General features: G+C 33.1%; 4 protein-coding genes across 6 annotated transcripts in view; 2 read left to right on the forward strand and 2 right to left on the reverse strand.

Moving 5' to 3' along the window:
• Window positions 1-230: 230 nt before the first annotated feature.
• Window positions 231-9,744, forward strand: LOC126758474 (cytokine receptor). Of its 2 annotated transcripts, XR_007666855.1 has the most exons (5): window positions 231-1,991; window positions 3,702-4,008; window positions 4,077-4,911; window positions 5,202-7,297; window positions 8,473-9,744. XR_007666855.1 is itself a non-coding variant. In XM_050472744.1 (4 exons), the coding sequence occupies exons 1-4, from the start codon at window positions 841-843 to the stop codon at window positions 7,172-7,174; spliced, it is 4,266 nt and encodes a 1,421-aa protein (XP_050328701.1). In that variant the 5' UTR covers window positions 231-840; the 3' UTR covers window positions 7,175-7,664. The 2 variants fall into 2 exon arrangements, 1 of the variants encoding a protein (XP_050328701.1); XM_050472744.1 differs by lacking the exon at window positions 8,473-9,744 and having other exon boundaries at window positions 5,202-7,664.
• Window positions 9,745-12,551: 2,807 nt separating this feature from the next.
• LOC126758478 (AP-1 complex subunit beta-1) lies at window positions 12,552-16,532 on the reverse strand. The gene is made up of 7 exons (XM_050472747.1): window positions 16,414-16,532; window positions 15,959-16,089; window positions 15,726-15,896; window positions 15,486-15,671; window positions 14,744-15,430; window positions 13,841-14,653; window positions 12,552-13,780 (listed from the first exon to the last, which is right to left on the reverse strand). The coding sequence occupies exons 2-7, from the start codon at window positions 16,064-16,066 to the stop codon at window positions 12,992-12,994; spliced, it is 2,754 nt and encodes a 917-aa protein (XP_050328704.1). The 5' UTR covers window positions 16,067-16,089; window positions 16,414-16,532; the 3' UTR covers window positions 12,552-12,991.
• A 6,588-nt stretch (window positions 16,533-23,120) lies between these two features.
• Window positions 23,121-26,688, reverse strand: part of LOC126758495 (cationic amino acid transporter 2) — a 26,695-nt gene continuing 23,127 nt past the window's right edge. Inside the window, exons 4-14 of the mRNA XM_050472776.1 lie at window positions 26,588-26,688; window positions 26,394-26,525; window positions 26,202-26,300; window positions 25,874-26,082; window positions 25,609-25,780; window positions 25,361-25,544; window positions 24,716-25,296; window positions 24,395-24,560; window positions 24,071-24,287; window positions 23,886-24,000; window positions 23,121-23,817 (exon numbers count right to left, since the gene is read on the reverse strand). The exon at window positions 26,588-26,688 is cut by the window's right edge and continues 15 nt beyond it. Of these exons, the coding sequence (XP_050328733.1) occupies window positions 23,639-23,817; window positions 23,886-24,000; window positions 24,071-24,287; window positions 24,395-24,560; window positions 24,716-25,296; window positions 25,361-25,544; window positions 25,609-25,780; window positions 25,874-26,082; window positions 26,202-26,300; window positions 26,394-26,525; window positions 26,588-26,688 (2,155 nt within the window). The 3' untranslated portion in view covers window positions 23,121-23,638. The remainder of the gene's footprint in view (window positions 23,818-23,885; window positions 24,001-24,070; window positions 24,288-24,394; window positions 24,561-24,715; window positions 25,297-25,360; window positions 25,545-25,608; window positions 25,781-25,873; window positions 26,083-26,201; window positions 26,301-26,393; window positions 26,526-26,587) is intronic.
• Window positions 24,098-26,688, forward strand: part of LOC126758485 (uncharacterized) — a 54,948-nt gene continuing 52,357 nt past the window's right edge. Inside the window, exon 1 of one of the 2 annotated variants that reach the window (XM_050472756.1) lies at window positions 24,098-24,191. In XM_050472756.1, the coding sequence (XP_050328713.1) occupies window positions 24,150-24,191 (42 nt within the window). In that variant the 5' untranslated portion in view covers window positions 24,098-24,149. The remainder of the gene's footprint in view (window positions 24,192-26,688) is intronic. The other variant, XM_050472758.1, reaches the window with a different exon arrangement.

Consider the following 26,688-nt stretch of genomic DNA (forward strand, 5'->3'; position numbering starts at 1 on the left):
TCCAAATGATTTTTCTTAGTTGTTAATCAAAATGTTTTCCCTATTTACTTATTAAAAATAATAATTATTTAGTACGAAATGTCAAATTTCGTACAATATTTAATATCTGAGTAACTAAAAAAATTCTATCAAAACCACAAAGCTATAGTATATCAACTGTTTAATGTCACTTTGTTAAAAGGAAAAAGAAATGGCAACCCATGCACAGGTGCTGCCTGCTTTGAGTGGCTCATTCATTCGTAATCTGTTCTCCGTTTGGAATTGTTGTGTTTTACATAGTGCGTGTAACTTGGTTGTAAATAAAGAGAGAGAGACGAAGAAGAAGATAGTGTGTGGTGCAATTCTGAGAATTTGAAAATTTCAGTAAAATTAATATACGCAAAACTGTCCAAAAACATAAAATTTGGTGAAAAAGTTACATGCAATGAAGAAATATGAAATGTGTGACTTTAATTAATTCATAATGTTGTGAAAAATATAAAATTTTAATATAAAGAATATTAAATTTTCCCAGAAAGGTCAATTTCTAAGTAAACGAATTTCCGAGAATTCGAATTCGATCTGCGCTGTTGTACATAGTATTGTGTGTGCTTGCATACATGCGCCAGAAGGACGCAGTGTAGATCACATACATAAGAGAAACAAAGGAGGGGAAGTGTGTGATTGTGGTGCAAGTGCAAGAAGGTACTGCATAGCGTGCATATTTCCGCGAATTGGACAAATCGCTACCTCTGCAATAAAACCGCAAAAAGGTGAAACAATTTGGTTGCTTGCGGGCACTTCATACGTACATATAAGTATAAGACAGTGGCAAAATATACGTACAGTAGTATATGCAACATGAGTGAATTATTGCGATACGTTAGCATCGCAACCATTGTGTTGTGTTTAGCAAACTTGGCGAACGCATTCCCTGATGTAGGTGAGACAAGACCACCGCATGCAGATGTTAATGTGGGCGGCAGTGTAAATATATCGTGTCTCATAAATCCTAACCGATTTGATGATCCTTGCAAATTAACATTCATAAATCAACTTACCGGCCAACACGTACCTGAAAAGGATATATTGGTAGTGAATAGTAGCTACATTGTTTATATGTTTCACAGTGAACGCGAGCAGTCGTTACGACTTCTTTGTAAATGTGATGGAGATGCGATCGATGAGTCTACCATTTACGTGGGTACCCCGCCGAGGGGTGTTAGACAATTCAATTGTCGCAGTTTTGATTTCGAATATATGGTTTGTAATTTCACACAACCGGAGAATGCAGTACTTACACAATACAATCTCACGTATTACATAAATTCACCTGATTACGAAACGCCGGCCTACTGTAATTTTGATATGAAACCATTAGTGGTTTGTAACATTACCGCAGAGTATTCTTATCGACCACAAGTTGAGGAATATCACTTTAAAGTTCACAGCATTAATGCTTTAGGCAGCTACAAACAAGAATTCACTATAAATAACTTGAATTTGATGGTGCCAGCCCGACCAGGTCAAGATTTTCATATTATAAAATTGACCACAGATAGTATGGATGCAATTTGGAGCATGCCAAAATATGACTCATACACACCTAACAAACACCGCGGTTTACAGTGGGAAGTACTCTTACAGCCAGATAGCTTCGCAATAGAAAATATCAGTTCACAAGTGCGTGTGGTGCGTGTTGATCGTGGTTGCAAATTATCAATAACCGAGCTGCCATATGCCCACTACTCTTATGAGTTGCGTTTACGTGTTAAAGTGCGAACGGCTGTTGCCGGAGAGGATATGTGGAGTCAAACGTTTAAGTGTCGTTTCCGTACGAAACCCCGTATGCCAGACAGGCCACCACGCACCGATAATGGTGGTTTTTATATAAATCCACTGGAAACCGAAGTACGGCTGTATTGGGAGCAATTAGAAAAATGGGAGGAGAATGGCGATAATTTTACGTACATCATACGTGCTTTGGAAAAGCGCGTCAATGACCAAACGAGGTAAACTTCTATTTGTTGACAGTTTCTTATTTCCTTTTTGTAACCCACTTAAGTGACCGGAAGTATTTGATATAGAAATTGTAACACCTACAATTAAAACTTCCCACTCCCGCAAAGTAATTCTCAATAGTTGATAAAAAAGTAAATAAACAGTTTGTCATACACGTTTAAGTACATTCAAACATAAATTGTTACGTGAGTTGCGAGCCTTTTCCTATCAGGTAATATATGTAAATATACATATTGTTATTGTTCTTTATAACAGCGGAAAAGGAAATATTCAAATCTAGATATTTCAGTATGATATTATTATTAAGGAGCTTAAATTTATTTATATTTCGATGTAATTATTTCACGCAAATTGATAAGCAGTGAACAATTAATGTATTTGAAAAGCATTGAACAATTGAACTATTTTTCTCACTTCAGTAGGTCAAAGGCATTGCATGAGGTATTTCTGGGAATATGCTTTTTCATAATATTAGAACTTGACTAATACAACAAAAACGCTCGTTTCGGCTTTAAATATTTTCTGCCAAGTATAATTATAAGTTATACATGTTTGTATTTGTGTATGTGATGATGAAGAAGTCTAAATAAAAAATAAACCGCAATTAAATAGAAAAATAACAAAATACTTGCTGGCTAAGCAATGTGCCAAACTGTCTGTGCTTCCCAAGAATTAATTGTTTAAGTGTTACAAAATATATGTACTTATGTGTGTTGTATGCACTTATAGTACTTAATTGTGCGCTCGGCTATTGTACTCGTTTTGTTTTGTAATGGTGTATTTGATTTCTATTTAAATTTGTTAATTATCTGCGTAATACTCAATCGTTGTAGATATGGGGCTTCAAAGCTACTTACTTACATATGTATACAAGCGCTAAACACTCGTAAAATTTATTTTGCTGCATAAACAAAAATTGTGTAATCATATACTCGTATGTGCACGTTTTTAAGAAAGAATGATCTTTATGTTTAGATACGTGTGTAGATAATTTATAAATATTTGAGCGCTTCGTAGAAAATAACTTCTCTAAAAGAAAAATTTATCTATAAAGTGGGATTTGCGGTCGCTTCGGTGGTTATACAAAATTCATTATTTTTTTATAATTTGGCATAACAAACGTTTCAAAGAAACTTTGAAAATAGTTATGAACCCGAATCGAAATATTCTATCTTTCTTGGTTATGAGGCATTCTTGAGTATTTCAAGAATTTCGTTCACATTTCAATTTTCAAAAAAAAATTTTTAATGAAAACCAAAATGTTTTGTTAATAAAACGCTATTAACTTCATTTAAAAATAAGAAAATAAATACCAAAAAAAAAAAAAAATATACGTCATTGATACACAAAATTTGACTAATTCGCCACTAATCACAATTGATCCAATAACCTTTTTCAGTGTATCCCCCAAAGTGTTTGTTGTCGTGGCTTATCAATAAACATACGTACACAAATATATGCACATAAGTGTATTTTTAATTCAAAAATAATATGACACATAACATTGCGGTTTTTTGCTTAATAAAATAAAAAAAAATTGAATGAATGAAAATTTTTATTTTAAGTTATTTTTAAATTATTTAAAACCAATTAAATTAAAAAAAATTACTATACGTATGCTTGAGGACTGGTGTCAATATTAATCAGTAAAACTAATGTAACCGAAATAAAATACAAAATATGCGCTAAATTGTTTACAGAGCACTGCTGCCACGACAACAAGAGGCAAATTTTGCCATTTTCGAATGGCACAATGATTTGCACTATACTTTCGAGATAAGTAGTCGCAATCATATGGGGGAATCCTCTACAGCAAATGTCATTACCATATACCCACAAACGAGCAGATTAGCCAAGCACCATACACCACACTCCATACATAATGTCTATCATGAGACAAATCGTTCCTACACGCTAACCTGGCTGCCACCACAAGCGCAGGAGGGTCTACAAAATTATACGGTGTATTGGTGTTATTCGAAATTGGCCATGCCCACAGATTGCAGAGTAAGTGTCATTAATAAAATAAACAAAAATTAAATTTCGATAACCTCTATTTTGCTTCAAATGCGTAGGGTTCAATACACTTCCAACAAGTGAGCAGCAAAACACAACGCTTTGCTACCGAACCACAATCGGCCGAACATGATCACTCGTTAACGCTAGCCGTATCCGCTAATTATATTGATTATAATACCGGCATGCATTGGACGTCTTGCAGTGTAGATGTGAATGCCGATTTTGAACCTATGGAACCCGAAATCTTGTCCATCTCCGCAACGGAATTGCGCGTGCAGTGGAGCTCGAAGACAGTTTGCCCATCAATTTTAAGCGGCTACAATCTCACCTATTGTGAGGTGGCGAATACACCGGATACCGACAGCATAACACCGCCTAGTGTAGAGAGCGGCCTGTTTGAGCCATTCAGCAGCGCCAAAACTGTGCCAGCTGAAAGGACTGCTTGTGTTAGCGACCCGACTATCATAACAATCGATAAGAATTGGAATAAGTTTAATATAACAGGCTTAAAACCCTTTACGCTGTATCGTTTGGAAATGTTTATGTTCTCCAATGTAAAGGCGGGCAAGCCGAATGACCAACTACTGGTGCGTACATTCGAAGCGGCACCTTCACCACCACGACAATTACAAGTGACCGAGCTGACAAATACAAGTGCGAAAATCACTTGGCTGGCGCCGAGTGAAGCCAACGGTTATATACGTCAGTATATTGTCAAGCGAAACAATAAGGAGTTTGTAGTTAATGCCTCGCGCTTGGATTACGCCGACAAGATTAGTTTTGTTTTGGAGAATCTCACCAGTTTTACCTCATATAAAGTGTTTGTTATCGCGGTCACAAGGTACAAGTCCAATCACAGCAATGATATTCACTTCACAACTTATATGAGCGGTAAGTTTACACTATAGAATATTTCGGTGATTTAAAATTTAATTGATTCCAATTCATTTTTTAAATATGCATATTTTTATTTTATTTCAACAAAAAGGAGAAAAAAGTTAAAAAAAATTTTTTAGGTAATGTTTTTGTTTGCGTAAATTTTTTATATGTATTTTTTTTATATTTAATTTTTTTTTATATTTAATTTTTTTTTATATTTAATTTTTAAATTTTAACTACAAAAATGTAATATCTATCACCATCTCCCTGTTCACCATTTGAATAATGCCCTCTTTCACTAGCCCCCTCTAAAATGGCCTACTCCGGAACAACCTCCATGAATTCAAAAGAAGTGAAGGTGCAGTGGTTGCGGCCCAGCCAGCCTGGCGGTCGCGTTGATTACTATGAAGTAGCCGTAACCGTGCTGCGCGGTGATTATGTCGAACGTCGTCGCATAGCCGTTGTTTTCGGCAATAGTTGCGTGCTGCGTGTGCCCGCCTGCCCCGATCCGGACTACCAAACCAACGTGGAAGTGCGTGCGATCAATGCGGGCTTGATCAAGAATAACGAAGTGAATCCGAAGGATGTGATTGCACATCAAACCGAATTCGACCCCGATGCAAATAATTACGAATACAACGATGAATTTGCATGTGTCGGTACTGACAATGCAGCGGATGTGGAACGGGAAAAGGCTGCACTGGTGCAATATCACAAAAAAGACAATTATTTGTTGTATAAATCGGACTGGTATCCGCTGACGAGTTTTGGTTGTTCACAGCGACAACTAGGAAAAATTACCGTTATCACCTTAATGATTGTCTGCACATCGCTGATGTTGATGGCGCTCATGTTCTTCGCAACGAAAAAATGGAAAATGATGAGTGATATACAATGCACGCTGCCCGCAGCGCTGGTGGATGCCTACCTCACGAAGGAGCGGAATGGCGGTGGCTGCGGCGGCGGCGGTTACAACAGCAACATAGTCAACGGTAGTGGCGTTGATGTCGTCAACGATTTCATAGCAACGCCAACGTCACGTAACATCAACACTCAGCCGCTCCGCGACAGCAATGAACGATTGCACATCGAGGAGCATCACCTGTTAAGCAGACAGCAGAACGACTTGGGCTACATGAGTGGCGGGTTGCATTTCGGACGTAGTATTAGCGCGCTGGCAGAAACACAGACTTCAGAAAATGAAAGTGGCGAGGAAGATTTGGCCTATCACAAGCGCGATTACTTAAACTCTGAAAGTTCGGCTGACTCCCTGATAGATAGCACAAGCAGTAGTAGTGGCGCTAACAGCGAACTGGGCGCACAGGATGCAGTACCGTTACAGCGCATAGCCGAGGAGCCTACTGGTTACGTACAAGCTGCGCAAGTGCAAACCGGTGGTGTGCTTGGCGGTTACGTGATGGCGGACAACTTGCAGGCATGGATGCAGCCAAAGGCGCCAGTACCAGCAGACGCTACAGTAACTGCACAACCCAGCGCGCACGGCTATGTGCAAGCGAATGCGTTAATTGCGGCAGCAACGGAAAATAACACTGCGCCACCAAACACCGCTTTCAGCGGTTACATTAGACCGACCGCGCTGCCACAGTGGCCAACGCAAAGCACACCAACAACAACAGCAGCGGCACAGATTGCAAATGAATCCGTCGGCCATGGTGGCTACATAAAGCCCACAGCTTTAAACACGCCCAGCGCTTGGGATCAACCGCCACAAATAGGCGCCAGCGGCATTGAAGCAGGTACGAATAGCAATTATATAAATGCAAGTGATTTGCGCGCAGCTCCTGAAACATGGACAGAGCAGAAGCAGCAGCCGAAAGCCACAGCTGCCAATAATAACGGTTATATAACGGTTGATAGTCTTGAGGCACATAAGCCAAAGACTATGGGTGCAACAACAACACTACCGCCAGCAATCTCAGTTAACACCAACACAAGTGCCGATGATAAAGCACCAACGCTTGGAGCGGCTGCTGGCAGCCAATCCAACAGCGCTTACGTGCAACCAAGCACTTTGCAAGCATTACTCTTTAACACGCCGACAACAACGGGCGCCAGGGACCCCCACTCGCCGCTAAACAATGCCAATATAACGAATTTCAGCGGCTACACAACATTGGATGCACTGGGCAAACTAACGCCGACACAGGGGGCGCCTACAGCACACAGGCCAGAGCAAGCTGATCTTAAACCGCGTCTCATGGGCTATGTGACACAACGTGAAATGAATGAATTCGGACAGCAGCATATGCATTAAAGGGTTAACAAACAACAAATGCAGTCAACTGCATGTGCAGCATAAAATATGTAAACAACAACAAAATACCGTGTTGGTAGCTCTACAAAATTCGATTTGGTATTTTGCTATAAATACATGCAGGTAAAATACATATATACATACATTGCAGTGGCGTGTGTTGAACTCTAACCTTAAAAGTTTGGGAAGGCAGCAAAAACATTTTCTGGCAGTTGGAGTGACGCTGTAATGCAATTCAACCCGATTTGCTTACAGTTTTTCGATTTCGATCATTTAAAAGTTCACTATAACCGTTTTAATGTTTTATTTTTAAATTATTAAAGTCTAAATGCTTACTCGATAGTATTAATTTGACATTATGGTTAATTACTTGGTAATAGTTTAAATTTTAAGGCTAAAATAGTTTTAAAAACGCATATTTTTTTAATTTTTTGAAAATATTAATGTAGGGCAATTAATTTTATTAATTTTATTTAAAAATTTACGTATTAGCAAACGAAAACTTTTCATATCAAAGATCCGTCAATACAATTATTTTTTAGTGATTTGTGAAAAATACTATACATATGAAGGTATGTATGTATATTAAAAAAATTACATTAACTGCTATGTGCAGTTCTTGCTTCTTCTATTTCTATAGTTTACGAATTGCAGTTTTTCGTATAATTTTTTTTATGTAACTTTAAAATATGATTTTGAGTTTTCGAAGCAGTTATTCAGCTGTTACGTCAAATTTTAACTTAAAACAACAAAAAATCGTTATTCAATTATAATTTTTTTTCATAAACTTTCATAAAATCTGAGATTAACACTATACACGTACAAATATATAAAGTGCTTAAGAATAATGTACGCGTACCTCGGTATAAAAGCAAATAAGTATCATGAAAGCGAAAAAAAATATATACAAATAATTAATTTGCAAAGCATAGTTTAAACTAAGAGTATACTATAGCATAGCAAACATATGTAATAAATTAATTCAAACTAAATGAAAATTTAGGTTTGTAAAGTGAGATTTTGGTGCTTTCTAATGTTACCGTCGTTTTTTGAAAAAATTTGTATTTTTTTGTTTTTTCTTTAATGTTTTTCTTTACTTTTTTTTTAAATTTTTTTCTTTCTTTTTGAAGATTTTTCTGATAATACGGCTTAAAAATAAATAATGTGTAATATATGTATTTTTTTAATTTTTTTCTTTTTGTTTTTATTTGTTTTCCTTTTTTCATATTTTTTTTACTTTAATTTTTTTTTTCTTTATTTTTAATTTTCTTCTCACTTCTTTTTTTAATTATTTTCAGATTTTTCTGATAATACGGGTGAAAAGTAAATAATGTGTAATACAATTTTTAATAGTAGATCTATGAATGCATGTATGCACATACATACATATGTATGTACATATGTATATATATGCGATAAATGCTCCTAAAATTGTAATCAAATTTATAATTGTAAACAAGACTCGTTATAATAACAAATAATGTAAAAATTTATAACTTTATTAATTTTTTTATTTTCGTTTTAAACATTTTTTTTGTTGAGTTATTTAATATGAAGTGTTTATGCGAATTAAACAGATGATAATACTTACTGTAATTATTGTAATAAAACTTTAACTTTTTCAAGTGATTTATGGTAAATTATAAAAGAATTGATGCTTTACAAACATAAATAATAATTAATATATATTTTTAAGCCACAAAAATTGTTTCTCAACACGCATTTAAATTATGTTACTTATGCAGTTGATAACAGTTAGTCGTTTGCGAATTTCATCATGTACTATTTGCTTTTAGTATAAATTTTAATATTTTCCATGAATACTTAGTATAATTTCAGTATAAAGCACACACGCATGGACATATACATACATATGTACATATGTATGTCGGTGTGTGGTAGATTTTATATAATAACAAATTACGAGACAACTGTTTATCACTAATATAGATATGTAATTAATGTGAAAAGTTTTTGTGTTCCACGTAAACAAGTAAAGTACACCAATCGCTGGCTTTCATGAATGGTGAGATGATTGAATGGCGAATGTTGACGCTGCTTTTTAATGAAATTGAGATTTTTTTGTCACTTCAACAACAAAATAGTATTACTAATGAAACTGATTATATTATTTATATAAATATACAGTCATAAGCATATATACATACATACATATGTACATGTACATACATAGAAAGCATACTACGCCATGTTAGTCTAGCATTTCTACAGCTGTCACCTAAATTATGCAGATTTGTTTCCTCGAAATCCCATAAACAGTGAAATAACTGCGCGTAATTTGTGCAAATAAGACAAAAAGAGTATTTTATTAGCCTTTATCTTATCACTTGTATTAGAAATATTATGTTTATTGCCAATTAGGAATGATAAATAGTATATAACATATTTAGTGTCATGCGTTATTTGAAATTGCATTTAACATACGAGTAATATATCAAAATTTTATCGTATTAAAAAAATTGTATATTTGTGTCTTAAAATTTTTAAAAATATTTTTTTTTTTCTATAAATTCTGTAATTTTATTTTTTTTTAATTATTTAATTTAATTTTTTTTATAATCATTTAATTTTTAATTTTTTTTTAGTAAATTCTTTAATTAAACTTTTTTTAATGAATTCTTAATTAAAAAAAAATTTGAAGTTTTTAAAAATATTTTTTTTCCTAATAAATTCTTTAATTTTAATTTTATTTTTAATTATTTATTTACATTTTTTTATTTTAATTTTTATTTTTTAAATTTAGTTTTTATATTTTTTTTAATTTAATTTTTAAATTCTTTTATAATAAAATATTTATTTTTTTTTAAATAAATTGTTATTTTTTTTTTTAATAAATTCTTAATTTTTTTTTTAAATAAACTCTTAAAAGTGTTTATAATCTTTTTTTATCTTTCTTTTAATATTTATTAATACATTTGTTTTATGTTATTTTATTTTGTAATTCATCTTGTATTTAACCCATTGTTTTGTCTTATAGTATTTTTCTGTATTCCATATCGTTAGCTAAAAGTCAAGTAATCTCAGTAAAACTCTTAGTTATATATTATAGTCTAACTCTATTCACCAACAGATGAATTTATTACTTTCCTTTTAGGTAAAGATGGCTTCGCATTAATTTTCAAAGCCAGCGGTGGCATTGTTGAATAGTTTCCTTAAAAAATACATTTAAAAAGAGTTTTTTAATAAACTTTTTTGTATTTTTGCAGTCAAACTCACATTTTTATTCCTGTGGCCTTGCGTTTTGCTACAAAAACAAACATACATAAAATAAAAAAAGGAAATAATATAACGTTTTAAATAAAATAATATATACATATATTTAATTTGTGTACTTTAAGCTAGATATTACATTGTACTAATTGTAAGCAAAAACTGAAAAAATAAAATTATTAATTATAAATGTGTATAAAATGTAGTTTTCACTTCTTCACACACACTCAGCGGGTGACATTTTTGAGAGTAGAATAGTATACCATATTCTAAATTTCTCTCTTTTTGTTTTTACATGTAATCTTTTAATTTTTTAAAATATCCTTTTTTAATTTTTTTTTGTTTTTATTTCTTTGTAATTTTTTAATTTTAATTTTTAAATATCCTTTTTTAATTAAATTTTTTTTTGTTAATTTTTAAAGTTTTTTCATTAATTAATTGATTAAATTTTTTTGGATTTTTAATAATTTTTTAATTAAATATTTTTGTAGTATTTTCCTTTTTGATATTATTATGATTATTTTTGATTGATTTTAATATTTTGCATTTTAAATATTTTTTTTTGTTCCAACCTCTTTTTAATTTTTAATGGTTTTTAATTTTCAAAGTTTTTTTTAATTAATTATTTTATTTTTAATACTCTTTTAATTAAATATTTTTGTAATATTTTCTATTTCAGAAATTTTTTGTTTTTGATATTTTTTAAATTTGATTTTTTTATTTATTTTAATTCGCAATTTTTTTTGTTTTTTATTTTTTTAATTTACAATTCTTTTAGTACTTAAATTGTTCTTAATTAATTGTGTTTTATTTATTTGTATGTTTTAATTTTTTTTAACGTACTTCGCACATATTTTCTTCGACATTTGTCTGTAAAATTTTAGATTTTTTTGCTGTTAATACATATTTTTTAATTAAAAATTCTTTTATTAATTAAAAAAAATATATATTTGTTTTTTTTTTTAATTTTTATTTTTGTTTTAATTATTTCTATTTTTTAATGTTTTTAAATTATTATTTTTTTAATTATTTTTTTTTTATATATTGTTTTAAATTTTTTTTATATATTGTTTTAAATTTTTTTTTTATATATTTTTTTAAATTATTTTTTTTTATATATTTTTTTAAATTATTTTTTTTTATTATTTTTAATAATGAATAACGGTTTATATTTACGTACTTCACAGATATTTTCTTCAACATTTGTTCTGTAAAATTTTGCTAATAAATTAAGTGAATTTTTTTATAGAACCTAAAAGTTTTCGTATTTCGCTCTTAAATTCCGATTTTTATTACAATATTATGGTTAAAAACAGCTGATCTTGCCAATTACGCTGAGAAACCCAATTTAGTAGAGTAAGGAAGGAAGAAAGAGGATTATTATCATTATTTTTATTATTTTTAATTGAGCTCGGTTTCTTAAAATTTCGAAATTCTCTAGAAAAGAGTCATCTCGGGCTTTAGTGGGACCTACCTTCTTCCTATCGAGAGTATGATAGTTCAATATTAAGATTTGTCAAAAAAAAAGTTCTCATTGTGTTTATTTTATAAATTTGTGCATTTTATACGCAACTCGTATTCGAAGCTTCAAAGCTGTTACCTACCTTCTCTTTAAGATACTTCTTAAACTAAAAATAACAAAAAAATTACACAAACAAGAAGCCCAGTCAACCGATTGCCGTTCCAAGAAGTAACCACCTTACAAGTAGCTTCATTAAAGAGTTAAGAAATCTTTCAAACGAATTAAAAGTTCATGTCGGGCATAACAGCTGGGCAGCGGGCACGATTCGGCGAAAATTTGTGGATTGTTTTCATTGAATTTTCATTATCTGCAATCGGCAAAATACTGGGCACATCCATTCGTGTTCGGTAATGTGATGTGTATCTTTATGATTTCCTCGAAATGCAATATGCCCTGTTGTGAATTCGCATGTAGCGTGGTTGTTGTTGTTGTTGCTGCAAAAATCACATTTTAAAGCGAAAATGTGCTATTTCGATACTTATTATTTGATAACTTGCAATTATTTTGAATTAAGTGGAAATATTTATAAGCATTTTTTTCTTATGATAAGCATACAGATATCGAATATCGATACGGCCGAACCCACACTTTTTTTTTTAATTTCCGAAATTTAAAACCTATGTATATTTTATTTTTTTCAAATATTTTTATTATATATGTATGTATATATATAGCATTATGTATGTTTGTAATATATGTATATTAATATTTTTTCCATATTTTAAAGCAATCGCAATTGTTTTTAAATTTCAATGCTTAGGAATGTTTCACTCGAACAACTTTTCGACAGACCACATATATTTTTTATATTTTAGTTATTATTTTTTTTAATTTGATTAACATTTAACATTTTTTGCAATTTGTAACATTCTGCTTACAACAATTTATGAAAACAAAATTATAATTGGGGAATAGATTTGCGCTGCAATAGAATACTTATATTTCGATATTTGCATAACTTTTTAATTGAATGATTGCATACAGTTAGTTGCATATCCGGCATATTTTATGCATTAAATTTTAACAAGTGTTGTTAATGCTGCTGATTTCCACACCCCAACTGCTTATGGAGAGCGTATGATGGCCTCGTAGGCGGCGAAAATCATGGCCGCCACCTCCACCGAGCGCGACTTAAGACTGAGCGTAGCATCGGGATTGCCCGGCTGCAGTTTCAGTTCGAGCAGCACCCAAATGTTGTTGGTTAATTTGAGAGACTGATACAGCATGTCCTGACCCTCCACGTTGCGCTTGGCAATGGTAAATACATTGTTGGTGGTCATTTTCGAGGCAATGCCATCGGTGGTACCAATTACACCGCTTAGACTGTATTGCACCTCATTGGCAGCGGGTATCTCCTTCCAGGTGTTCAAGAACACACGTTTATCCAACTGACCGTCCTCGGCAAAGAGCACATTACCATGCACCAAGCACGCAAAATAGAATATGTCTATGTTGTTCTTGACAGCAACTTGTAAATTATTCAATGGTTCCATGCGTTGCACCGGACCGTGTGTGCCCAGTGGCAGCGTGGCTTCAGTGCTTTGGTTTGGTGGCAATGGTGCCACTTGCATGGGTGAGGCAGGCATCAAGCCAAAGCTGTTTTTGTTCAATTGTATGGCAAAACCGCTCATTGGCTGCATAGCTTTGTTGGTTAGTGTCATATCCATAAAGATTTCACCGTTGCGACGCGAGAATGAGCCTTGTATTTCGAGTCCCTTGCCCTTTTCGGCGGGTAGCCAAACAATTTTCGGTATTTGCACGCCTGCGGTGAGAGGGCCGCCGGACAGACCGAAGATGTCGCCAAGCAAGCTGCTAGCGCCGCCAGCTGCGGGCTCGGTTGGACCGCCGCCAAGCTATAGCAATGAGAAAGTTGTTAATATTTTATAGAACAATTTCATATAAAAGATGCTTACCAAAATGTCCAAACCGCCGCCTAGTAGATCAACATTGCTGGTGGTTGGCGCAGCCGCAGGCATGGCGGGCGCATTAATGTCCATAGATAGCAAGTCGCCAATCAGCGACTCCTGATTCGGTATAACCATAGCTTCGCCACCAGCCTCCGGCTCGGCCGTGCCGGCTGCCGGTGCACGATTTGGCAGCGACTTGCGCACGCCAGCACCGCGTCCCTCAACAAATGCTGTGGGCGGTTTGTGATACACACTAGCCAATGAGCTGATGTGACAGATCAGCTCGTCCAATAGCGTAGGTTCAAGCAAATCAGTTTCTTCCGAAATCAACGGTTTATCAGCCAAGACAACTTCTTTGGCCGCAGCTGGATCGGTTGACAGCAGGCGCCAGTATATAAAACCGCGATCACGCAAGTCAGGGTTATCGGAGTCTTGCGTGGCCAATGAGAGCACATGCTGCACCAACTCTTGTGTATCTGAAGGGCGTTTCAAGAACAGCTTGACGACGGCGGTTAGCAGTTGCAGTTGCACTTGCGCATTTTCGTCTTGGAAACCTTCCAAGAAACTATCGAGCAGCTCGTCGGCGTTGTCAATCCGTTCGGCATATTCGCCAATGATCCAGACCATAGAGGCACGTGCCTCGGGCTCATCAAGCGTATCGAGATTTTCGCACAATGTGCTGATAATGCTCTCGTATTTGTTCGGGTATTTGCGGAAGATGTCCTTGATGACGACAATTGCCTCTTGTACCACGTAGTTGACTTTGGTTTGAATCAAATCGAGTAGCGTGGAAACACAGCGCTCAGCCGACGGCTCAACCTTAAAGTGTACGAGAAAATTTTAAATTAGAAATACATTTATAAACTTTTAATTAAAAAAAAAACCGAAAACAAAAATTATAAAAGTTACCTTGATGGCGCAGCGTCCGATGGCACGTACTGCTTTGCGCACGAAATCTACATCCACCTCTGTGGCGTACTCCTTCAGCTCGCTCAGCACTTGGGCAATGTTGGTTTGATTAGCCAAACGTATCATGATGTCAAGTTTTTCCAATTTTACGTAAATGGGATCGTTGTACTTGACAAAGAATACTTTCATCTCGTGCTTAAGTATGTCGGGCCGTTTCTGCACAATCAAATTAATGTTACGTAAAGCAACATACTGCACCTCAGGCTCTGACGAGAGCAGCGTAACCAATGGTGGCGCTAATTTCTTTGTGAGCGTTGCGCAGAAGTCACTATCATTTGAAAGCATTTCCAACAGTTTCATGAGCACTTTTACAGCACTCAAAACCACTGCCGCATTGGCGTGTGCTAAACGTGGTGTAATACGTTCGCAAATAGACTGCGCCTCGCGCTCGTCTTTGGGACTATAGTTGGCCAGCGAGTCGAGTATAAACACTTGTCCCCATTCGGTGCACTCATTAAGTGCAGTGAGTAATTTATTGATGGTTACTGAATTCATTTCAACCAACGGTTGGCCAGACTGACTAGCCTCATTGATTTCACTTAGCGCGGCAACGGCGTTAGCCACAACCATGGGGTTTGAATCAGAGAGTAGATCCTTAAGCTGATCCAAGAAGCCTTGGTCCTCAACCTAATGTACGTGTATTAGTAATTTGCAAATAAAATTAAATATTTTCGTCATTTACCATTGAGGAGGAGATATCATATAGTTTGGCCACGCATACAGCAGCGGTTTTGCGCACGTAAGGATCTTCGTCTTTCAAGCACTTGCGTAGTGGCTCGCATAAGTATTCGGTGATTTTATCAACACGTATGCAGCCCATGGTGCGCACAGCTAATGCACGTATGAGTGGGTTGGAATCCTCACAATCCTGCATTGTAACTAAAATGTAATAACATTGTCTTTTATACAATTAAATATCTACCTTCACAAAAGTATTAACAGCCATTATTGCCATATCCGGCTGCGATTTGGCGTAGTTCATTAAATACAAGTAGACCAATTTTTTCAACTCCAAATTATCTGTTTGCATGCAATTGACGACATCGGGAAACAGCGCAGATACATCTTTGCCCACCGTCATGCTGGCGATGACCTTAAATGTTAACAGAAAATATTAAGTATTTGAGTATCAGTTTGTTTGCTATATGTCTATACCTTCTTCACTGCTTCCTTCTTCTTTTCCTTCTTGTCATTGTTCAACTCGGATTTTAGTTCAAAGATTTCACCCTTCTTAGTAGTTGTAAAATACTTGGAGTCAGTCATGTTGTCTTAGCAATTGAGTTTAACTGCATAAAGGAGGATCAAAATCAAATAATTAATATGTTTGCTAATTAATATAACTTTTAAGTAAATTTCATTTGCTTTTAATCAATATCTTCCGGCCTACACAATCGCTGAGCATATACAAAAATTTAGATACGTATGTATGTACATGTGCACATACATAAATATGTGTCACTCAGTGTCAGCGAAGTCCCACTTTTTCGGCGAAGGGGCGTATGATTGCAAACTTTATTTACTAGTATTTGGTACACATTTCAATAATTTCGTGATATCAACTGATTTTATTGTATTATTCCGCATATATTGTACAATTTCTGTATTTATACCTTGTTTAATTGAGAATTAATGCGCTTTTTAATGCAACCACAAAAATTTTCCAACAATGCAAAAGTAATGATTTTTCGAGCTGTGTTTATTACGTATAAGCGTATATCTGTATGCTGTCTAGTATGAGAACAGTCATTCTGTGGGCAGAATATATCGATAAATGGTTTTATATCGATTTTAGGAAAAGGAAATGAAAAGTCGGATTTAAAAGCAAACTAAAATCAACTTTGTTATAAAAAACGAAGCCGTTTAAATTTAATAGATTTATTTATATAATAATTAAAAAGTTTGGAGTTTAAGTTGTCAATTTTAGTTATTTATAACTCTAAAATAAAACAACAATCATTAATGTTAGCAAACAAATTTTTTATTTTTATTTTTTTGTTAATTTTTTTTTTACTTCTTTTTACTTTTAATAGTAATTTAGGTATTTAATGATTTAAATCTCATTCAGAGTGATAAACACATAAATCAAATGAAGAAAAATGTACGTTAATGAGTTGCACGTTCTCATTTCATTTCATTTTTGTTTAAGAACTTGTTTCATGAGTATTTGTTTTGTATATTTTATAACAAGTTACTAATTTCCTTAATATTTTTGCTATTGGTAGTTTTTTCTTCTTTACTTTTGTTGTTAAATAGGTAAGTTACATAAGTTGTTCTGTTAAATATTTTTTAACTATTTGTTTTTTATGTTAGTATGTTTATTTAAGTCAATATATGCGTTAGCTTTTAACATTAAACTGCATAAATTTTCCATTTTGACTGTAATACAATAGAATCCAATTGCAATGTATAAGTAGTATTAAAATTTGTTAAATTTAAATTAAGTAAAGTTTTTTTATATTATTATTTGTAAATATAATATTTCAAGTACATACATATCATTTACTGATTCCACTTTATTTAGCTTGTTTTACGTTTAGTTGCCAATATTTTCAAACTTTGTATAGGTTATTTAAATTTCAACTACAATTTTTGTCTCAATAATGCTGTCAAAATTATACAGTTGCGCGTTACAATAACAATTTCAATAATTCAGTCTTTTGAAATAAATAAAAACTTAGGTACATTCATTTCAGCAGAAAAACATTAAAATTAATATAATGCAGTTTGTATTATATTTATGTAACAACTGTTTTTTTACGCTTAACTATTTCTTCAATATATTTTATTACGTTTTTAAAAAATAGTTTCACACTTCTTGCTATAAATAGTTTTCTTGTAGTATTGGGATTTCCAGATTTTCCTCATTTATATATAGACACTATGTCTTAATGTAATGGTTATTCGAAATCCTTTTTCAGCAATTTCATTAGTTACTGTGATTATCGCTTTTATTCCTTTTGCTTGTCCCAGGAGGATAAACAATTAAAAAATTAAATTATTATAAAAATAAAAAATCGAAAAATACTATTTCAGTTACAATTATTTGAAGTGAACTGTAATTGTTGGAAAACTCACATACACTTGCAAACTTTATATAATGGCAAACACGACTTTTCGTCATTTAATTTTATATATAAGTTTTCGATTTTATTAGCAAATTCAATAAAATTGTAGATTTATTAAGTGTAGATAGTTATAGTTGCTCAGTTATATGTTATATGTTTCGTGTTTTAGGTGGTACCGGCTTTGCTCCCAGAGCATTTCGCATTTCAAATTGTTCTGCTATGGAAGAACAAAATTGTTAAAAGTGCTGTTATTGTAGATGTGTCTATTATTTAGTAACAATTATTCATTAGCAGCTATTTGAAATGTATAATGAATAAGTGGAGCATTTCATATGTGTACTTATCGATATTTGCACTGTTTAGTCTGCGCTGTGTTTAGTGGTTCGTATTGTTTGTGTTTGTTTTCATTTCTATTTGTCATCACTGTTATTGGCGGTCCGTTACAAATTATATTCGACCTTTTCGTTTGCTTAGAATTTCAACTGAAGTGCGTGTAAATATTAAATGAATTAAGAAATAGAAATAATATGTGTACAAGTAACGAAATTTTAATGTAAAATTGTGTTATGCAGCGTATTATTAGCAACGTAAAATAACCGGGGCAGCAAGTGTATTCTAAAGCGCGGTAAAGTGTCGTGTGGGCGCAAAAATGTTTATTAAGTGTTTTATATAATGCGTGTTTGTCGGGAAAAACAAATAATACATGCTATTATAAGTTGGAATCATAAAAAGTATTTGGCTGCTTTGGCTTTCAAACTCATACAAGTTTTTAGTGTCAACATAACCAAAGGAAATATTAACTCGTGTTTGATTTTCAAGAAGCATCTACGAAACGCGTGATACAACAGCTGTTAATAATGTAAGTAGAAAATTTCTGCAACTGCAGCAGTGCACAACTTTAAATTTATTAAATATTGTCAAAAACCCAAAAATCGATAATTGTCAAAAAAACAAAATTAATATAAAAAAATATTATAAAAAATAAAAGTTGTTAAATGAATTTAATTTTTTTTGTAAATATCTCACAACACACAACTTTAAAATTATTAAATATTGTCAAAAAAAAACCAAAAATTATTAATTTTTTTCAAAAAAATAACAAAGTTAATGTAAAAAAAGATGAAATGCAGTTAAAAAAATAATAAATGTTAAAAAATATATTTATATATTGTCAAACTAAACCTTGGTACTGTTGAAAAGTGCAACAAATTATTTAATCTTTCTGAATTTAATTTTTTTTTGTAAATATCTCACAACACACAACTTTAAAATTATTAAATATTGTCAAAAAAATAAACAACATTAATGTAAGAAAAAGATTAAATGCAGTTAAAAAAATATATATATTGTCAAACTAAAAATTGGTATCGTTGAAAAGTGCAGCAAATTATTTAAACTTTCTGAATTTATTTTTTTTTGTAAATATCTCTAGTCCAGTTGAAATTCGTTTGATATTTTCTTAAAATTTTTCAACATTTTCTTTGCTATCTACGTACATAAGACCACTAGATTTCCGTTGCTTTTTGCCCAAAAAGATATGTTTTTTGTTTGCGTTTGTTACTTGTTGCAGCTGATACTTTCAGTTATGCATGTAATTTTTATTGCTATTTGTATAAATTTTTTTCTGCTAAGTTGATCAACAACTCTCTTGCTTTTTGTTAATAAAATTTTTGTTTAAAAAGAAATGCAAGAATAACAGTAAAATGGCGAAATCTTTTTTTTTTTTTTCTCTTAGTATATCCGTGTGCATTTAGTATATGCACACCTGTACGGACAACTCATACATATCTACATATGTATATTTGTATAGTTTGTTAGCAAGTTGCAATTAAATTTTATGATACACTATTTCTTAAAGCTAATAAATGTTCAAAAATAATTAATAGTGCCAAAGTGACATTTTAATTTTTCCATTAACTCCATAATTTTTTGTTTGTATTAATCAAAATGAAATTAATACCAAATCATTTTGTGGAGATTTTTTATAACTATAAAAGTAAATACATACATATAAAAGAAAGTGCAGTAACCGGTAATGTACTTGCATAGTATATGTATGTATGGATATAGCGCTTAAAAAATGTATATTAAATATGTATATAAACATTTAATTGCAGCAGTGAAAACGCTTATGTTTATTTAATTGTGTAAATTCAAATAAAAGTGATGTATAAAATTTTGTCGCTGCACACAATTCCATAGATCAAAGCTGACCCAATGGCTTTGATCGCTACGAAATTGTGTCTCAACCATCAAAACAAAAAAAAAAACTAAAATAACAGTACATACATACATAGGTGTATTTATTAATATTTATATAAAAAATTTGGTTTTCACAATTTAGTAAGCAATTTGTATGTATGTTTTAAAGAGCACAGTATAAAAGTGGTTGAATTAATTATGTAGGTAGAAATTTCAGTATTATCTTCTCGTTTTAGCACAAAAATATTTTTTTTTTTCATTTAGCATTTACCAAGCGTTTATCGTAAATCGAAAATATACTGCGTAGTAATGGCTTAAAATTAATAATAATATAAAGTTGCTTAACAATTACGTGTACATAAACGCAGAATTTCATATATGTATATGTAATCTCTTTAACAAATGATATTTTTGATTTTTTTGGTTTGCACATACATATAATTTTTTTATTAATGAAAAGGAGGTATATTCGGGGTCAAACGAACTGGCTTTTATTTATTTTTTTCAGTTTAATATTTATTTATTTACTTTTATTTTTTATTAACTATTTTTTATGCTACAAATATAGTTATTTATTTGTTGTTTTAAAGTTTTCAGCTATTTCCTTCATATTTGGTACTTGGTTTTCATGCTTTGCTTTGGTATGTGTTGCCTGCTTTGTTAATAAACAATATTTGTTTATTAAATTTGCAATCATATATATTTTAACTACTTATATTTGTAACATTTCGTTATATGTATATAATAGTTGTGGCAATAAAGAAATTTAAAGTTATTAATTTTTTTTACAGATTTTATAACAACAGCACGTTAAGGTTAACAATAAGAATAGAATGTTTGTTGTATTTACATATTTATGTACTGAGAGGTAAAAATTAAGTATTTACACAAACAGTAAAGTTGTTTAAACACAGCATTGAAAAGTTTAACTATACGTGTATGTACATATATTTTTGTTATCGAAAAGTGTATGTACATATGTATGTATATATATTTTAGAATTTAAATTTAAACTTTGATTGGTATGAAAAATTAATTAAGTAAAAAATAATTTTTGTTTATAGAGATTGCATAGTATGTATGCATGTTTACATAATATGTCTTTATGTACAACATTGGCATGCTTTCTCTTCATATCAATGCGCTATTGAATTATATAACTACAAATAATTTTTTGCTTTGGTTTTTTGCATACATTCATGACTTATGTTTGTTGTATGCTGCTACGTTGTTGCAATAAATTAATTTAATTAGTAAAATTTATAATTTCAATTATTCACATATCTTTTTTAATTTAAAAAATTTGTTTAAAGTTAATTTTTAATAAGAATTGCATGCAATAATGCATTTACATACATACACATATATACGCCTGTATGTATATGTATATATACATACAGTTTTGTCGGTATTTAACCGAATAAAATATATATAGCCATTACGTGATGTTTTATTGATTTGTATTATTAGTTCATGTATTCTTCTTTTAAAATTAGTAAAAATTAAACAAATTAACTTACTAAAATATTATATAAAATTAAATATATGCGACAAAACAAAAGCACATAACTAAGAATTTACATTAATTGCACATTAATTGTTTGTCAAACGGTTTTTAATGATCAAAAATGTTGGATATGTGTAGTTATTATCTAATTAGAAAAATATTAATGCATATTCAGTTGCAGTTCGTCATTCAGTACGGTTGGTTGTATGTTAAAGAGAAAGATATTTCAATGGCTCGAAATAAGTATTCTGTTCATTTTAGAAAAAAATTTGTTAAGGATTTTAAGAAAAGAGAATCGGTTATGACTATTGCAAAAAAGTTTGGAATAAATCATCCTAATGTTTCCCGAACATTTAGCTGATTTGGCAAATCAAGCTCTTTGGTTACAGCGCATAGAGGTAGACGGCCGTGGAGAGCAACCGAACGAGAGGATAAGGGAGTCATTCGGGCAATAAAAAATTACCCTTTTATATCGGCAATATCTATTGTAAGACAATTACGGTTAAATATATTACAGAGATCCATACAACGTCGAGCTGTCCATGGGGAATTTTCATGCTACCTGTAGCAAGTTATTGCAAAAAAGCCGTATTATTTATTTAAAGAACAGACTGGCGTGATTGGAATTTGTGAGGATGCACATAAATTGAGCGATTACCAAATGGCAAACTGTACTTTTTTCTGGCGAATCGAAGTTTAATATCAAAGATTGAGATGGGCTGAAGCTGGTAGGCAGACCGAAGGGACAACGCCTAAATCAACGTTATAAAACAAGCGCGGTGAAACATGGTGGAGACAATGTACTAGGGAATGCAATAGGATAAATTCATCATATAAACAGTATAATGGACAAATATAAGCATAAAAATATTTCTCAGAATATTAATGCTGCCACATGTTGCAGAAGAAATGGCTTTAAAATGGAGTTATCAACATGACAACGACCAGAAACACACTGCTATTTGTGTAAAACAGTGGTTTGTTGATAACAGGAATGAGATTTTGAAGCGACTCGCACAATCACCTGATCTCAATCCCATAGAGAACCAATGGTAAATTTTAGATCGAAAAATCAGACTTGAGAATTGTAAAAATAAGGCCGTTTTATACATTCAAGTGAAGGTAGCATGGAAAAGCATTTCCTGGGACACATCAAATAAATTAATTGAGTCCATGCCTAGCCGATGTGCAACTGTATTGAAAAATAAGGGATACGCAACCAAATATTGAAAGACATAAATTTTTCAATCATAAAACCATTTCGTGCTTTTGTTTTGTCGCACCAAATTTTTGGAGTTTTTCATATATGGTATTTTATATATTTTTTTAATAAGTTAATTTGTTTAATTTTTACTAATTTTAAAAGAAGAATACATGAACTAATAATACAAATCAATAAAACATCACGTAATGCCTAATTTATGATTTTATCCAGTTAAATATATTCCGTGCTTTAGTTTTGTCGCACACTGTATATGTATAATATAATGTATAAATATTATATTTTTATGTATTTCTCATATGTATGTTAATAGTATAATGACAATTTGTTTGTATGTGTGTGTATATGCAGTTGTATGTTTTATGTATTTAACTATATATGTATATGTATTGTTTGTATATAATTTACAAATATGTATGTATATACTATATTAATATAATTTTAAATTTTTTGTTATTGTAAATTACTTGACGCTATATACATTTATGTAACTTAAAGTTCCTGCGTTAAGAACTCGAAAAAGGAATCACAAAAATTGTTTTTTTTTGTTCACAATCGAAAACTGAAATCGCACTCATTGCATATATTTGTTTTCATTTAGTTTTTACTAATTTCTTTAATATCATAACAATTTTCAAGTATTAATAACTTTTTACTAAATTTTTTTACTTTTAGTATTTTTTTTTTAACTCATTCTTATTGTTTACGCGTGTATAATACAGACCTAGTGCATTTTCCTCCTTCATAAATCTTTCGAACTTTTGTTAATTATTTTAATTTTCGTTTAGTTGGAATATTTCTAATTAAATACATTTAGTTTTTACTTTTGCCTGCTACTTTTAATCATCCCACGTGGGGAATTGCGTCTCATCGATGAACATGGTGAATTTGCCATCGCTGCCTGTTGTTGCTGTTGTGGAATTCGCTGTTGTATTTCTTGTACTAGTGGAATTTTTTGTTTGTGGTTGTTTTGAAGAATTGCTTTCAGTTGCTTTGGAATAATTTGTGTTGGAGCGTTCTGAAATTAACACAAAGAAAAATTTAATTTACAAAAAAAGCAAGAAACAAATTTCTTGTCGAACTCACTTGTAGTTGCTGTGGTCTGTTTTGCCCGTGTATCCTTTGTAGCCCAAACAGGCTCATTGCTTTGATTCATATACGTTGGCTGATCCCACACGGCCTTCTCCTCAACATTTTTACTCTGCAAAAAATTGTTAAAAAAATAAATATTTATTTTTCTTTCTCTGTTTGTCTCATTCTAGTGCACGTACATAGTCCTTATCGACATGCAGTTCTATCTCATCAGTCGTCTGTTCGAGTGTGCTATGCGTTATGCCATAGTAGAAGTACATGATGAAGCCCAGAGTCATCCAGATGGTGAATCTAACTAAGGTGAGTATGCTTAATTTAAATATTAAATAAATATTAACGGTTATGGCAATTGTTGGAATAAATGGAAGTCCCGGCGTTAGGAATGCGAGCGCATATCTAAGACAAATGAAATAAGAAGACAAAATTTAAACATTTTGTACTTGTGTGTGTGCGTGTTTGTTTGCGTTTGGCATAAATTAATGCAAATAAGTAATATTATTTACCTATTTTGTGGTTGTCTTGATATAATTAATAGTATCACAAATATGCCAATGAACAAAATGAAATAAATGAATGCGGCGAAGCCACCGGACCAGCCAATGGCCGCAAACAGATCCAAGAAGAATATGAGACCGAACATGATTCCAACAAGTTTCGTGACATACATGCCTGTTTGTGAAAATAATATAGATAATAATAAAAAAGCAACAATTTCGAAAAGTCTATGAGTAAATGTTGTGCTACCATAAAATTATGTGAAGATTTTAAGACACTATTAAGTACAGTTACATGACTAAAAACCAACAAATCAAATGCATACATACCACTTTCCGCTGTGGCTTGGCCGGGATTGATCCATGGAAAGAAGCCGGGACATAGGTACGCATAATCGTGTATTTTGCGCGATACGAAATTTAGACCCATTGTATCGAAGGCGGTTGCTTGGCCGGTCGGTCCAGTTGGCGCGCCATGCACACTACCATAGAATTTGTTCTCTGAACGATCGGACACGAGAAATTGATCATCGCGTCCTAGGTAGCCCTCTGGACTCTCATCGATGAACGAGTCATCCGAATCGGACATGCCACGCGTAACGCGTTTTATTGTTAATTTGTTCGACGGCAACACTTCGGCGGTGGTAGCGCTCGGATCCGTTGCCGTGCCCGGCGCCAGCGGTGTGCGCAGCTGTGCCGGCAGCAGCTCAACCAGCGACGTGCTGTGCGGTTGGTAGCGCAACACCAGCACGCAGGTGGAGACCAGCGTGTAGGCGAGCAGTGTGCCGATGGACATCATTTCAACGAGTATCTCCAAACGCACCGTGAGCGCAACTAGCGCAGCTGCAATACCGCTACCAATGGTCGCCAAACCCGGCACATTCGTGCGTTGCCACAGTTGTGAGAGTTGCCTGGAGAGCGTACAAAAATAAAGCATGACACCAAATGCATAATATATCAGCGCGTCTACAGTACCTGAATATGAGTCCATCTTGCGCCATTGCATAAATCACGCGTGGCATTGGAAACATGGAGCCGAACATTGCCACGGATAGCCCAGCGGTGGCGCCCACAGCGACAATGGCGCGACATTTCGGTGCGCCCACGTAAGACCACATTTGCACCAACGCCGCGCCGGCGCTAATGTGGTCGTAGGGCACTGCAAGCAAATTAAAGTTGAATGATTCGACACAAAGTCAGCAAATATTATGCAACAGGCTTACCAACTAGTGTTAAGACTAAACTAACGCTCACATACGCAAACAGAACGATCACTAGTGAGCCAACAATAGCTTTCGGTATGCTCTTCTGCGGGTTGTGCGCCTCCTCACCGGTGGTGGCTATAATATCGAAACCGATGAAAGCATAAAAGCAGGTCGCAGCACCCGAGAACACCTGTAACAGGATGTAAAAGCACAAGCACTTTAAAATCCTTCATGTCCTGCAGTGATTGGTTTTTTATAAGCCATCATTTTTCTTGCAACTTACACCACTCCAGCCATATGGCAAGAAGCCTTGATGCTCCGTCCAAGTGCTGGTGTCAACATAAAATAAACCGGCTGCCATCACGAATACCCATGTCGCGAGATTTATGGCATTCAATGTATGATTGAATATCACCGATTTACTCGCCCCCATCGCCAATACGCAGGTCATAATCAACGCTATGCCGAATGCTATAAAATCGGGTGGCTTACCTAGTGGTGGATGAGTCAGAGATGGTAGTTATGATAAATGTTCGTTTAGTTTTAAGTGCTAATAAAATCGAATGAGCACAAATTAAAGCATATTGAAAACGAATGCATTTAAGTCTTACCGAATATGGTGCCGACTGTATCGCCGATTCCGTTCGCTATTGCGCCGCCGGTTAGCGAATCGAAACTCGAACTTAAAGCACACGCACAGGCACTTGTTCCTGTTAGGGAATAATAATTCAGTTTATTCAATATTAAACTAAATGAAACGCCTCATTGGAGTTATGAGAATTTAAATCGCGTGCTTTGCTTACCTATTAAATATTCCAATATCATGTTCCAGCCAATGATGAACGCTACAAACTCGCCCACCGCTACATATGAGTACATATAAGCTGAACCGGAAGTGTGTGGCACGCGTACGCCGAACTCGGCATAGCAGGCACCTAAAAGAAACACGAACGGTATTTTAAATGTTGTATGCTGTGTGAGCTGTGTATTTTCCTACCGGAAAAAATGCTTGCCACCGCTGCAATGATAAAACTAATGATCACACCGGGTCCGGCGAGATTTTTCGCCACCATACCCGCAACCAGGTACATACCAGTG

The sequence above is a fragment of the Bactrocera neohumeralis genome, chromosome 5, assembly GCF_024586455.1.
Source record: "Bactrocera neohumeralis isolate Rockhampton chromosome 5, APGP_CSIRO_Bneo_wtdbg2-racon-allhic-juicebox.fasta_v2, whole genome shotgun sequence".
NCBI lineage: Eukaryota > Metazoa > Arthropoda > Insecta > Diptera > Tephritidae > Bactrocera > Bactrocera neohumeralis.

Coding starts and splice junctions, on each gene's coding strand:
- LOC126758478 (XM_050472747.1), bottom strand. CDS start 16,066: ATGACTGACTCCAAGTATTTTACAACTACTAAGAAGGGTGAAATCTTT. Junction 15,672..15,725: donor CTGTTAATACTTTTGTGAAG/GTAGATATTTAA, acceptor GTTACAATGCAG/GATTGTGAGGATTCCAACCC. Junction 15,431..15,485: donor ATGATATCTCCTCCTCAATG/GTAAATGACGAA, acceptor CACGTACATTAG/GTTGAGGACCAAGGCTTCTT.
- LOC126758474 (XM_050472744.1), top strand. CDS start 841: ATGAGTGAATTATTGCGATACGTTAGCATCGCAACCATTGTGTTGTGT. Junction 4,009..4,076: donor CCATGCCCACAGATTGCAGA/GTAAGTGTCATT, acceptor TCAAATGCGTAG/GGTTCAATACACTTCCAACA. Junction 4,912..5,201: donor CTTCACAACTTATATGAGCG/GTAAGTTTACAC, acceptor CTCTTTCACTAG/CCCCCTCTAAAATGGCCTAC.